The sequence below is a fragment of the Tympanuchus pallidicinctus genome, unplaced genomic scaffold (assembly GCF_026119805.1).
Source record: "Tympanuchus pallidicinctus isolate F22 unplaced genomic scaffold, pur_lepc_1.0 scaffold22, whole genome shotgun sequence".
NCBI classification, from domain to species: Eukaryota; Metazoa; Chordata; class Aves; order Galliformes; family Phasianidae; genus Tympanuchus; species Tympanuchus pallidicinctus.
The window spans coordinates 2,460,710-2,473,598 of record NW_026294739.1 but is presented as its reverse complement, the minus strand read 5'-3'; the positions used below and the strand labels follow the sequence as shown (position 1 = coordinate 2,473,598).

At 54.3% G+C, this 12,889-nt stretch overlaps 2 protein-coding genes across 3 annotated transcripts; one reads left to right on the top strand and one right to left on the bottom strand.

The window, feature by feature from the left end:
* Positions 1–1,248: 1,248 nt before the first annotated feature.
* Positions 1,249–6,680, bottom strand: SCLY (selenocysteine lyase). 2 transcript variants are annotated; one of them, XM_052687418.1, is made up of 13 exons: positions 6,563–6,680; positions 6,019–6,193; positions 5,845–5,945; positions 5,591–5,738; positions 5,195–5,322; positions 4,905–5,069; positions 4,445–4,551; positions 4,127–4,163; positions 3,669–3,752; positions 3,423–3,525; positions 3,195–3,270; positions 2,410–2,609; positions 1,249–2,299 (listed from the first exon to the last, which is right to left on the bottom strand). In XM_052687418.1, the coding sequence occupies exons 2-12, from the start codon at positions 6,179–6,181 to the stop codon at positions 2,450–2,452; spliced, it is 1,272 nt and encodes a 423-aa protein (XP_052543378.1). In that variant the 5' UTR covers positions 6,182–6,193; positions 6,563–6,680; the 3' UTR covers positions 1,249–2,299; positions 2,410–2,449. The 2 variants fall into 2 exon arrangements, with proteins under 2 accessions (XP_052543378.1, XP_052543377.1); XM_052687417.1 differs by having other exon boundaries at positions 1,249–1,500.
* On the top strand, positions 6,671–11,146 carry LOC128082815 (uncharacterized). Its single transcript, XM_052687439.1, has 2 exons — positions 6,671–6,826; positions 7,565–11,146. The coding sequence occupies exon 2, from the start codon at positions 7,596–7,598 to the stop codon at positions 8,460–8,462; it is 867 nt and encodes a 288-aa protein (XP_052543399.1). The 5' UTR covers positions 6,671–6,826; positions 7,565–7,595; the 3' UTR covers positions 8,463–11,146.
* Positions 11,147–12,889: the final 1,743 nt, after the last annotated feature.

Sequence of the window (12,889 nt, the reverse complement as noted above, 5' to 3'; positions counted from 1 at the left end):
AATGTGAGGTCAGGCATCAGAGGCATTTGCTCTCATCTTTCTCGTCCTTCTGGGAACTCCTTGGAACTGCTGGGAGCCAGATGAAAAGGCACAGCAGGAGTTTGAGCACACAGTGGGTTTGTTTTGCAGCGTGTGCCACCAGGCAAGGAGGGAGCCATCGCTGCTTACCAAGAATGGCTCAGTTAGTATATATGATCTGGTGAACCACAGCAATAATTGGGATAGATTGAATCTGGGTCCCTGAACAGAATAAATAGTAAAAAATAAATAATTAATAAATAATGAATAAATCTTCCTTGTTGGTAAACAGTCTGACAATAAAGAACACTACAAGTTCATTGATTCTGACTTCCTCAAACAGAACAAAGAAGACATATCACAGTATTTTTTCAGATGGAAAACCTGAGCCATCGCAAACTGGCCCTCAGGCTCCTGAGACCACCAGGGTAGCAGGGAGGAATGGGTGCAAAGCCCACCTAGTAGCAGGAGGTGTCAGTAAACACAGACACTGATGCTGTTCCAGATATCGAGGATATCTGGGAAGCAACTGAAAGGCAGGTGGCAGGCATGCTGTACCATGAATTCAGCACACCCTGACCATCATAGTGCCATGAGTAATAACCTCCCCCCACAACCTCAAGTTGTCTCCCTGGCAAGGGGTGCAGTGCTGGGACTTGGATTGGCATCTGCGTGATGAACCCAGTTGCTGTCTAGAGCTGAGACAAGGACTTGAGAAGTGGTTTGGCTGAGGGCATGCTGTGGCTGACATCTGAAACAGGAAAACGTTCCAAGTTGAGAGCTGTTCGGCCACTCAGAGGTGCAATTGATCCCGCTGGAATAAGCCCAGAAGGAAACTAGAAGATGAGAAATTGAAGGCTTTGTTCTTACCATAGTTCCTAAGCAGTCCCAGGACACTTTGGCCTCTGAAAATATCCCAGTATGTCACTATTGCTGCCCTGTGTTTTCCTGCTCAGGGGCAACACCAGCAGCAAGGAGTGATCAGGGCCCCCCCCTACTGCCCCCCCCCTGCCCGCTCCTCAGCACTGCTGGTCGTGAGCCCTGCCAGCTGACAGCAGATGGGGAGCCCTGGGGTTAGGGCTGCATTGCAGCCAGGATCAGCAGACACCTCCCCGTGCCAGCAGACTGTGCCTGCGGCGGTTCTGGGACACCAGTGTTTTCAGAGGGAAAAACCATCCCTCTTATGGCCACAACCAGTCCAGCTTCCCCCAAAACACCAGGGAAAATACATTTTACATGGGAAAATGCCACAGCAGTGGCAATCACTTTTATTCCTATGAATATCAGAAGACCAGTTTCCCAGAAATCAGTCAGCCCAGCTGCAGCACTCCCAATGCATTTGACACCCATGTCCTCCTAATGTCAGAACTGCCTTGGCCACGCAGGGGTGACACGTTTCCTCGGGCACTGGCACACTTTAGGGCACCTGCAACAGCCACTTCTTTTCAGAGCACGTGGAGCCAGCAACAGGAGCTCTGCCCACTGTAGGAAGGACAGGGAGCAAGAAATGCAATACAGCGCTGGGAAAGCAATACCCAACACTTTCCCAGCCAGAAAATTTTTCTGCTCTGTGCTCTGTGTGCTCTGGCAGGGGCAGTGCAGTACCCAAGCCCAGCCTCTTGCTGTGTCGCTATAAACTCATTTCTCCTTGGGACAGATGGTCTTTCTTTCTCTCAGCGATCGGACAGCAGGACAGCTTCCTTTGTGGAAAGCAACCAGTGCAAAAGCCTTCAGCTCCTTTGCCTTCCACGCCTGTTATGCTCTGGAGGCAGCCAAGCTCTGAGACTCTTTGACACATGCAGAAATGTGCTGGCAAGCAAGGAATGCCTGATAGCAATGCTCCCAAAATAGGTCTGCACCATGCAATAGAGACAACAGAGTCCTCAGCAAGAACTAGATGAGCTGCTCCAGCCCCAAATTAGCAAAGCCATCTCCTCAGCACAGCCCCCAGTTCCCTGCTGCCACCAGCACGTGCTTGCAAGCTTTTCTGCTAAGGCAGCACACGCTGTGGAGACAAACCAGCCATACTGCAATCACTGCAAGTGCAAGGCAACAGACAGCTAAGCAGACCTGAGAGCACACTGCTGCTGAAACAGACTATCTTGCTTCCTCCTCCAGCCACCACTTTCACACTGTTGAATCAGTGATCCCAAGCCGGAGGCTGTGTCAGTTTGGCTGGGCTATCAGGCAGAAGGTTATTCCTGCCAAATCCCAATTCCAAATTGACTCAGTCTGCAGCCATGGAGTTAGAGGATTGGACATAAGACTGGAGGAGCAAATCCTGTTAGCAAAGACTTGCTATTAGTTTGGTCACCATCCTGCCCCTGTACAACCCGCATGAAAGGGGTTGCCACAGCCAGCACCCAGGAGTGAAGCAGAGCACAATCCTACCCCAAGAACCTGGGTGAAGGCAAGGAGTGACTCCTGGGGCCTATGAGGCTTGGTCCTTGCCAAGCTGTGCCACAGCCTGCACAAGGTCCTGCACAACCAGGTCCACGTCCGCGCGGGTGGTGTCTCGCCCCACACTCAGCCGCAAGGCGTTCTGCGCCACGTCGCAGGGGATCCCACAGCTCAGCAGAATCGAGGAGGGCCTGAAACAAAAGTGGAGGTGAGTAGGTTTAATTTGAAAACCAGGAAAATGCATCACCAGACAGCCTCGCAGAGCCTGAATAAGGAGCACGCCTGTACAGATGCACTCCAGGAAAAGGCATCTGCTCCACACAGCTTGTTTCCCTGTGGCAGATCTGGCTTTTCTCCTCCAAGAATGAAGCTCCCCAGTGTCGCCATGGACTGGCAATTCCAGATGGCATTGCTCTACATCAGCCCAAAAGGACTTGGTGTCCCATATGCAACCAAAGGAGTCTCTTGGAGACCCAATAAGGGCTTGAGTGGGTGAGCCAGACCCACACAGACATAAGGCAGATTCTACTATGGCAGCGCCAGGCACTGAGGAGCACTTCCAATCTCAGCTGCATCACCAGCAGCAGTCATGCATTCCAGCTGTGGTTCCTGCAATGGCCTCCTTCGCCTCCTTCAGCCTCTCTAGAAAGCTTTGCACTCACTTTGCTGCAGGGCAGTGATGCCAACAGCCACCCACAGTCTCTTCCCCTGCCTTATCTCCCTCCCTCCCATCCTCTACCCTATGAAAAGATGCCCTGCTAGGGCCAGCTGCTTACCGATCTCCTTTCTCAGAGTGGCAGGCAGCCCCAACACTGGCGAGAAGGATCTTGCAGTGAGACAGCACCCTGTGCCCTGCAAGACACACGAGCACAAATCTCTCAGTGCCCAGTCTCCCCCTGAGACTCTCTGCCCAAGCCATGGCTGAGCTCCCACGGCTCTCAAGCATGCAGCATGCTGCAGCACAATGGGGAAGTTGGACAAAAGAGACATATGAACAGAGCTACCTTGAAGGCCTGAGCCCAAGATAGAGACATTGCAGGTGTTGCAGAGTCGCTTGGAGCCTGTAAACTGGCTGTTGAAGTGGATCCTCATCTTCCCAAAGGATGCCTGGAGAAATCAGAGGGCTATGAGATCATGAGCAGATGCGTCCTGGCTGAGCCAGAAGGACATACTTGCTTCAACCCAGGGCTCTGCCCTCTGCAGGCTGAGATCTAGGAAGGCGAGAAACAACCGGAGCCAGATCCGCTCACCTCTAGCCTGGCCTCCAGGTAGTCCCGAACATCCCGCATGTGGGCCTCATAGGCCTCCCAGTTCCTGCTCACCAGCTCTGCAGCCTGAAAAGACACAGGTTCTGTCAGTAACCTTTAAACAACTCTCTCCACATGCAGCCCCCAAGCGTGCAACTGCAGCCCAGGAACCACCTCTGCAATTGCCACTCCTCCTGTCTCCCAATAGGCGCTCAGTGCCCTGTGCAGCATTAGCTGTGACTGCCCACTGCTAGGGAGTCTGCAGGGCAAAGTCTGCAGTGTGTACTTTGAAGCAGCTCCTTAGGCTGGCACCAGAAACTCCCATCTCATTTTCCTGGAGTTCAACTGTCCTCTTGCACTCAGTATGTCATTTTTAAAGACTGAGGAGTGCAGCAGGCTGTGTCCATGCTGGCTTTGCCAGGCAGCAACCACGAGGAACCTCTCACCTATCTCCAACTCACCTTGCCAAGGCCAGCAATCATGGGGGTGTTCTCAGTGCTGGAAAAGAAGAGTGAGCAGTGACTTATCTACCTGGACCTTCTAGTCCACTCTCCAGTCTCAGGACACAAACCCTCCCCATATGGGACCCCTCACCACAGGGAGCTCTCTGATACAGCTGGGAAGGGGACAGCTCACCCTGTTACTCCACCTATGCAAAGCCTGCATTGAAGCTCCCACCACCAACCATCTCCCCAGCCCAGGGACGGAAATGATAGTGCTGACACCTCAGCTCAGGCTGAGCAGCCCAGTGCAATTTTGCCAGTGAATAACCACATTACCCTGGTCGGAAATTCCTTTCTTGCCCACCTCCAAAGAATATGGGGTGCAGTGGGGTGGTGGTGCCAGGACCACGCACATACAGTGTGCCAATCCGTGGGCCATAGAACTGCAGGTAAAAAAACAAAACCGAAAAATCACATTGACCCTGCAGACACAGTGCCAGGTGCCCCGGTGACAGACAGCTGCCTAAAGCAAACTGAGTGCCCCGCAGAGCTGTCCTCAGCCCTCAGTCACCTCCTACTTTCCCTTCCAGACAGATCTCCCTGACCAGCATGATCCCCGCCAGCCAGCTTTGCTCAGCTGCTGGGGGATTTCCTGGGATCTCAGCATCTGGGAGGTTTGGAAACCCACAGCTGTGCCCCACAGTGCTTTCCCAGCAACATTCTGCTAGTTGCCCTGGGCTGACCAGAGACATCCACAAACGCAAGTGGTGTCTGAGCCTCATGAGCAAAGCTGTACCTTGTGCCCCACAACAGTGAGGTAATCCACCCTCAGCTCCTGCACATCCACGCGCCCCTTGCCAATCATCTGTGCTGCATCCGTGTGCACCAGGATCCTGGGCAGCCCCTCCGCCGCTCTCCTCTGGTTGAGGGCACGGATACGCTGACTCAGCTCTGCAACAGGCTGACAGGAAGGCAGTCCGCATCAGAGGAACCACTTCCTCTGTCTTATTAAACACCTTCTTACAAGGATGTCTCCCGAACACCTTCTTGGCTGCATCCCATCCCACTTGCTATCCAGAGACTCACCATGATGACCCCTGTCTCATTATTGGCCAACATGATGGTAACTAGGCAGGTGGTGGGCCGCACTGCCGCAAGAACATCATCTACTTCGGCCCGCCCGCTTCGTGAGGACACTGGCACAAAGGTGGTTTCTGTAAGATAAGAAACAAGTCCCCAGGTTTGCTGAGAAGTCCCTCAGTGCTGCCCAAACACTAACGAAGAGCAGAAGGGCTGTGCGGGCAGCTGGCATACAGGCAGAGTCCTGCAGCTCTTGGATCAGCAGTGTCTAACACCAGCCAGCTACCATGCCCAGCTTGCAGGAATGTGGTCACGTGACAGGAGTTTGTGCCATTTCAGGGCAGCTGTGGCCAAATACCCACAATCCCATCCCTCCCTGCTCCCTCCCAGCACCCCTCTCACCCGCCAGGCTCTCCTTCACCAGCTGCTCCAGCGGCAGGCGGATGGAGTCGTGCTCCACGTTGGATGTCACGACGTGCGGCACGGCACGGCCCTGCCCTTGGCTCTCTCGGAAGTACCTGAGGGCCGTGTGGATGACCATGTTGTTAGCCTGAGAAGGAGAGAGGGGAGAATTAAGACCCAGGGGACGTGCAGCACCCTTTCTCCCCATGCCCTCTGCACAGAGACGGTGGCCATTCACCACCATATGCCCTCACCTCCGTGCCCCCCGAGGTGAAGATGATGTCCTCGGGCCGGCCCCCCACCAGCCTCGCCAGGCTCTCCCGGGCGCTCTCGATGAGCTCCTTGGCTTTCTTGCCTGCGGGACACAGCCCGGCAGCTCCACCTCCCACGGCCCCGCGCCCGGCCCGACCGCCGCCTCTCCGCCTTACCTGCAGGGTGGGAGCTGCTGGGGTTGCCCCAGGCCCGGCGAGCCGCCTCATCCACGGCCTGCGCGACCTCCGGGGCCAGCGGGGTGGTAGCGTTGTGGTCCAGGTACACCCTGCCGCCGGCGGAGCCCGCCACCTCTCCCGGCTGTTCCATCTCGGCACCCATCGCCGCCCTCACCTCGTAACGGAAAGGAACTCGCTCGGCTCCGGACCTCCCCTCCGCTTCCCCACCCCTCAACTCCTCACGCCTCACCCGCAGCAATGGCGCCCGCCGACAGCAACGGCGCCGCCCCTCCCGCCGATCAACCCCATTGGCCGCCCGAGAGGAACGCCCGCGCAGCAGCGAATCGGCGCACTCCGTTTTCGCGCCCGGCACGGCGCCCACTCCCATTGGCCGAGGGCTCCAAAACCTGCGGGCCCCCATTGGCCCCCGGCAAGCGGCGCGCGCCTAGCGGCCAATCGGCCGAGGACGGCGCCGCGCGGGACCCCCACCCCCCAGCCCCTTCCGCCGAGGGGCGCCGTGGGCGGGGCGAGGTCGCGCGCTCACTCTCTCGTGCCGCTCCCTCCTCCCGCGCGCTCGATTCCGCGCGCGCCGCCGCCGCCGCCGAGCCGAGAGGAAGAGGCAGCCGCCACGCGCCGCGCACTTCCGCCGCCGATCCGGGGAGGCGCGCGCGGCGAGGGAGGACCTTCCGGGAAAGGGCGGGCGGGAGCGGCCGCGGCGCTGCCCCTCTCCAAGATGGCGGCGGCAACCTCGGCGCGTTCTCCACGCTCTCTCCTGCGCAGGCTCCGGGGACCCCCCTCCAAGATGGCGGTGAGCCCCGGGGAGGGGAGGGGCCGGGCGGGCCGGGGGCAGGGCGCGCCGGCCGAGCGGACCCCCACGCGGGGCCACGGACGCGGCGGGCCTCGGACGGGACGGGCGGGACGTCGCGGGAGACGCCCGGGGGCCGCCGCTCGGCGCCGCGCCGTGACTCAGCGCCGCGGGGCCCCGGGACGCGACGCGGGGGGGGGTCCGGCCCCGCGCCCCCGCCGCCCGCCTCGCGCCCCCGCCAGGACCGCGATCCGATCGGCCCGGGGAGCCGGCGGAGCGCCGCGGGGCGGGCTCGGGGTCGGGCGGGCCGCGCCTCGAGGCTATGCGGGCCCCGGGGCCGGGCCGGGCCGGCTTCCTGCGCGGCCGGGAAAAGTGCCAGTCAGCTCGCGGGCGGCCGGGCGGAGCGCGATGCCCCGCCGCGACGGGAGCGAGGAGCCGGGAGCGAGCGGGAGCGAGCCCCGCGCCCCGGGCGGCCTCGGTTTGCTGCCGTTTGCAGTATTAAGCGTAATTAACGTAAACAAACGCGCTCTGTTAGACTTTACACGCCGCGCGGAAGAGCGAGAGAGCCGCGGTGAGCAGGCAGGGAGATGGGCCGGGCTACCGCGGCGGCCATCCAACTGCGTCGGGCGCGACGGCAAATCCCCGATCTCATTGGTCTGAGCGCCTTTCCTCATCTGTTTTCCTCCGCTGCGGTAAAAAAGGCCTCATCTCACGTGCTTGTCTTCGATCGCTGTCTTTCAGGTTATGTCGTAACTCCGAGACGAACGCAGTGATGGAATCACTGGATACCGAGGTGAAGGCACGAAAGACTCTGGGAACTGTTGAGTATGTTGAGTCTTCAGGCTTCACCCAGGGAATCCTGCCGACGAAGAAGGATGTGGTTCAGAACATGCTGTACCTGTTGCAGCCCAAAAGAGCTGGCCAGGCCCAGCGGTCCAAAGAGGATGCGGCTCAGCTGCTTGCAGAGCACCTGCAAGAGCACTGGTTGGTTTGCAACTTGCATACCATCGGAACGCAAAGCATAAAGAAACTTATCCTCAAAATGTACGAGGAGTTTACCAGATTGTACCAGACCAGAAAGCAGAGGCAGAACCAGGCTTACACAGAGAGAGCGGACAAATTCAACGAGAGTTCTGAGAAGCTCTTTGACATCTTTTGTACAGACACGCACATGAGAAATAAGCTGGAGGAATGCAGCGGGATAAAAATGACTGGCATCGAGTTGAAGTTTCTTGAAGATCAAAGAAGCGAAAGAAAAATGTACTATGAAGACTTCACAGACAAGCAGGAGCTGAAAATGATGGAAAGAAGACAAAAGATACAGTGTCTGGAGCACTTCAGAAAGCTCGCCAGGGAAGAGAAGGAAGGCAACAAAGCGAAGGGAACGACGTACAAAACCGAGGAGCAGTTGGATGAAGGCACGAGCGTGGATGAGGTCTATCCTGTGGAGGAGGAGAACGGCGGGGCTCCAGCCTTCTCGCTGAGGGGCAGAAGGAAGCGCCGGTGCACGGCGTGGGCGGCCGGTGCCGCGACTCCTGCCAGCGATGCCATGCCCCTGGAGTGCCAGCATATACGGATGAGCATCAGGAGAGTTAGGCCTGGGTTCTACGAGACTGTGGAGAAGGTAGAAAACTGCTAGTGTATGCCGTGGTCAGCAAGCAGAGCTGCTGGAGTACAGGGTGGCAATACACACGTTAGGCAAGTTTGAAATCCCACAATCAATTGGAAGCGATTGTTTGAGATCCCCAGCCAGAGCTCAGGAACATCCGGGCAGGAACGCTGGGACAGCAGCGGCGGCAAGGACTAAAACACATGAACTTGGAAGGATAAGTAATCATCAACTCACGGTGCGAAGGCTCAAACGTAGCAGACGATCTCAGTTTATATAGCGTGTAAGCCTCTTCTTCCAAGGTCTTGTCTACATCAGTGGGTTTTTGGAAGTCTCTCACCATTTCTGAGCCAGTGGTGGCCTAACAGGACTCCGATTTACTGCAGGGAATAACTTGGACTTGTTGCTGATGGAAAATTAATGTGCTGAAAAGCCCTAACTCCTGCTGATTTCAGTGGGAGGAAAGGTCGCTCAGCCCCTTTCAGCAGAATTGGCATTTCTGCAAGGAAGGAAGCTAGTTTTCATGTGTATTACTCAGTCCCAGAGAGGCGTCCTGTGACTTCATAAAGGGATTGCTCTCCTTCTCGAGGAGGAGAAGAGAGATCAGGAGCTGTCTGAGTGCTTTGGCTGTAAAAACATTGATGATTCTGAATATTTTATACTGGATTCTATGTTGACGACGTTTCCTTGATCAGGATAAACCTTCCTGCAATTGAATGAGTTTTAATATAAAAATCTTTAAGCTAGGATCAGAGATGTGAATCCTAAACGAACTGATAGTTTTATCTTCCTGGGGAGAGGGGGGTGGTATTAAGATAGAGGAAAAGATGCAAATTGCATTATTTAGTTTAATATGGGAAAAACTTTATAAAATATTATCCTGGCATCTTAGGATATAGGGAAGAAGCAATCTTCCCGTGTGTAGCTGTGGTATTTGCAGCAAAAGGCTCCTTAATTTGGACTTGCTTTTCCATCCCCTGTAGGTACGTGCTGACCAGCAGAGTGGAAATGGTAGTTTTCCACCGAGAGTTTATTTGAGAGAAGTATAATCCTCTTGCCCATGTGTATCTTAAGCAGTGACATGTCTGGTTTTAGATATATGCAGTACGAGGGTATCTGCTGTTTTTAGTTACGGTTGCTTTACTGGTTTTTAAGTACGAGAGTTGAATTTGTACAAAACCCAGCACTGGAGGGTCTCCCTGCTGAGATTCCCAGACCTTGCCAGATTACATTTAAAAAACAAACAAACGAAAAAAGCAGCAAGTCTCTGTCCTCAGAAACACTCTGATAGAAAGAGCTCAAACTTGCCTGGTTTTCAAATTTACCTTTCAGTGTGAACATTTCCCCACTCCAGTATCTCAGCTTTACCCCATTTCTTTCCTCAATGTCCTGCATATCATTTTACTGATTATTAACTCGCACTGTTTCATTCTTTAGCTTTTGCTTCCTTTAACAATAAATGCATGTACAAATAATTTTGACAGTTCCTGTTACTTTGATGAAACGGTTCTTGGACCGCTTTGAAGTCCTATGCCAAAGGAGGAATGAAACACAAATCAAGCTGCTGTTGAAATTTAGGTGCAGCAGAGCTAGGAAGCAGAGGAGGCAGCAGCAGCCTTTGGCCCCGCTGCGTAGTCAGGCTCCAGCTGCATCCACCTTGTCCCTCCTGAGGACGGATGTGCCCGGCTCTGAGCAGTACATCAGCTTCCCAGTGAACTTGCTCGTTAGTAATTGCCGGGATCCTTATTGTGTGTCTGACGAGTTCTTGGTAAGTTGCTCCAAAATATTTAGTGAACTCCATGTATTCTGCATCACTTTAGTGTCGCTACAGGTTTGATAGCATGTACCCGCGTTCTGCAGCACCCCTCAGCCCCCTCTGCTTGAGAGATTGCAGCCCTCTCCTCTCTGACGTGCTTCACTGACTTCCCCTTGCAAATTATGTCACGTTGAAACTATTTGCCTTCCGGCCCTGAGATGCTGGACTCTAGCCTCTCACTGGGCTTCTACACCAGCAGCTCTGTTTCAGCAGGGAATATAGCCAAGCTCGGACCTCGCAGAATTAGAATTTTTTAAATAACTGCTGTAAACCCCCCTTTGTATTACAGATATAGCTGATGTTATAATTGCTAATGTGTAAAGTAAACCCGACAGGGCTGAACAGAATACGGAACACAGCTGTGTAGTGCTTTACGATTTTCAGGGATTCAGGGAATTTAAGGTTGTCAAATCTGACTTCCCGTATACCACAGGGAACTGCATTGCATTCAGAAGCCCCATGCTCAGCCTGCCAGTTTCAGTTCAACTGACGTGTCTTACGGAACGCCAAGGTGAAGAAGTCAGAAGTCTGCTGTCTTCCTCAGTGATCCACTTGTTTGTCACCTTAGCTGTTTTCAGAGAGAAAAAAAAAAAAAAGACCGTCTTGTAGGCTGTGATTCGTTTCATGACATCTTGTACAGGCTGAGCAGTGTTTATTGCATTTAAATCATGTTTGTTTCTTAACTGGGTTTGACTGTGGATAGAGCCAAAGCCTGGCTCTGTTTCTGCTGCAACAGGGGGAAGATTTCTATAATGATGTATTCTGATTACTCTTCATTGGGACCATGGTGCCTTTTTAATCAGGACAGTAAATCTTGTCCCAGGATTCTGTACTTTTGTACGTTAACGGTTGTTGACTTTCCTTTTTTGGTGTGTCCCAAATAAATTAATATAACATACTTCTGGGCTTTTGTTTCTTCTTTCTAAAGGGGGAGGAAAGAGGAAACTGAAGCTGAAATAAATCTCTGCTGCACTCTCCCTACCAGGCTCTTGCAGGAGCAGCTGCAAAGCAAGCAGGTGGACCTGCTTTCATCTGGACTGCACAGGGCAGCAGTAGGCAAGACTCTAGAGATAGGAGGAGAGTCTAGAAGCCCCACGTGGAGCCTGTTTCCCAAAAGTGTTGGAGTCCTGCAGCAGCAGCAGCAGAAGGTAAGGGGAGAGGGCTGAAATTTGTGCACCTGGTGGCAGCGTTTCACTTTGGCTGTCCATGTGCTTCAGGCACTGAGAGATCGGTATCAGAGAGCCTCTCCTTCCTGGCAGTGATCTCATGGTCTTACCCCTCTGTGTAGGTTCCCCTTTCTGCCTGCTCTCCTGACTGTGATTCAGGGACGTGTTGAGGGGATTCTAAGATGAGTGCAGGGCAGGCGGTGACTGAAAGACACGTGGGGGAATGCTTTGCAGGACCTCAGAAAGGAAATGGGGAAGGAAGAAATGGTGAAAATGGCTCCTTTACCTCACCAGCTTTTCATGGGAGGAGGGACTGGAGATGCACCCAGGAGCTGCAAGGAATCCTGATGGATGCAGAGGTGCCGATTTAACTGGGTGCTTGTGGAAAACATTGTCAGCAGCTGCAGCTGGATGGCACGTAGGACGGTGCTCCCCTGCCTTAAAACTTGTGCTTTGATTTTTGCAGGAGGAGCACTGTGAAAAGGACATCCTGAAACCTGAGTGTGACCAGCCTCTGCTGCGTGCCAGCCTCTAGCCTGCAGAGCCAGGCAGGGCTGCTGCCAGCCCCAGGGAGTGTCTGACTCCTCTCGGCAAGCGACAGCTGACCTTTCACGGCCTTTGAACTGCCAAGGTCTGCTCTAAGCAAGGTGCTACAGAAATAACCATCCCATCTCCCAGTAAGTACATGCCTCTTTGTATGGTGCTTGGCAGCCCCTGCTCTGCCTCTTGCCTAGCATCTCAGAGAGGGGAAGGAACACCAAAAAAAGCAGCTAAAATGCATATTACTGCACTGCTGAGCTGGCTGGATGTGGAAAACAATCTGTGATTCAAAGCACAGGTGCAGTCACAAAGTTGGAATTCAAAACAAGTCCGGTCAAGCTCAGCAAGCAAAGTGCTGTGGGCACACAGCTCTCAGCTGTGCTTGGCTGCACCCATGCACGAGGGAGCACCTCTGTAGCTGTGGGTGCGAGAGCTGCCCCTGCAGTTGTGTCACAGCCTTGTCTTGGAGGTGCTGGGCAGCTTAACGTGGGCTGAAGGTGACAGACTGTGAGAGTGCAAGGTGAGACACAGGGAAGCAGTACTGGCCTGACTCCCATGCCACAGCTGCCAGGGCCTCCAAGGGAAAAAAAACACTTTGAATCCTGAGAAGAGCTTTGGGAAAGAGTTCCTTCAGGTGAATGTTATTACCCAGAAATGGATGAGGGTATTTCCTGTCCTTGCTGACAGTGTTGTCTTCTTGTTATTCTCAAGTTTCTGGACAGCAGCCACCATCTGCTGGCAGGGCTTTGTAGCCACCAGAGCCATGCTGCAGTTCAGCGCATCCGACCTGTGACCTACAAACAGCCCAGCGCCGCTCACAGCACTGCTGTGCCATCGTGGCTCTGTCCTGGGACACGAGGAGGGCACATTGTGCTGACAAATAATACAGCAGTGTGCTTAATTTACAAGGAAATCGTGCCAGCTTCCAAAGATTG

Bases quoted from the DNA above. Each gene is read 5' to 3' on its own strand.
- SCLY (XM_052687418.1), bottom strand. From the start codon at position 6,181: ATGGGTGCCGAGATGGAACAGCCGGGAGAGGTGGCGGGCTCCGCCGGC. The intron at 5,739-5,844 runs GTGAGGGCATAT...TCTCCTTCTCAG, and splicing joins TCACCTCGGGGGGCACGGAG to GCTAACAACATGGTCATCCA. The intron at 5,323-5,590 runs GTGAGAGGGGTG...CTTATCTTACAG, and splicing joins GGTGAAGGAGAGCCTGGCGG to AAACCACCTTTGTGCCAGTG.
- LOC128082815 (XM_052687439.1), top strand. From the start codon at position 7,596: ATGGAATCACTGGATACCGAGGTGAAGGCACGAAAGACTCTGGGAACT.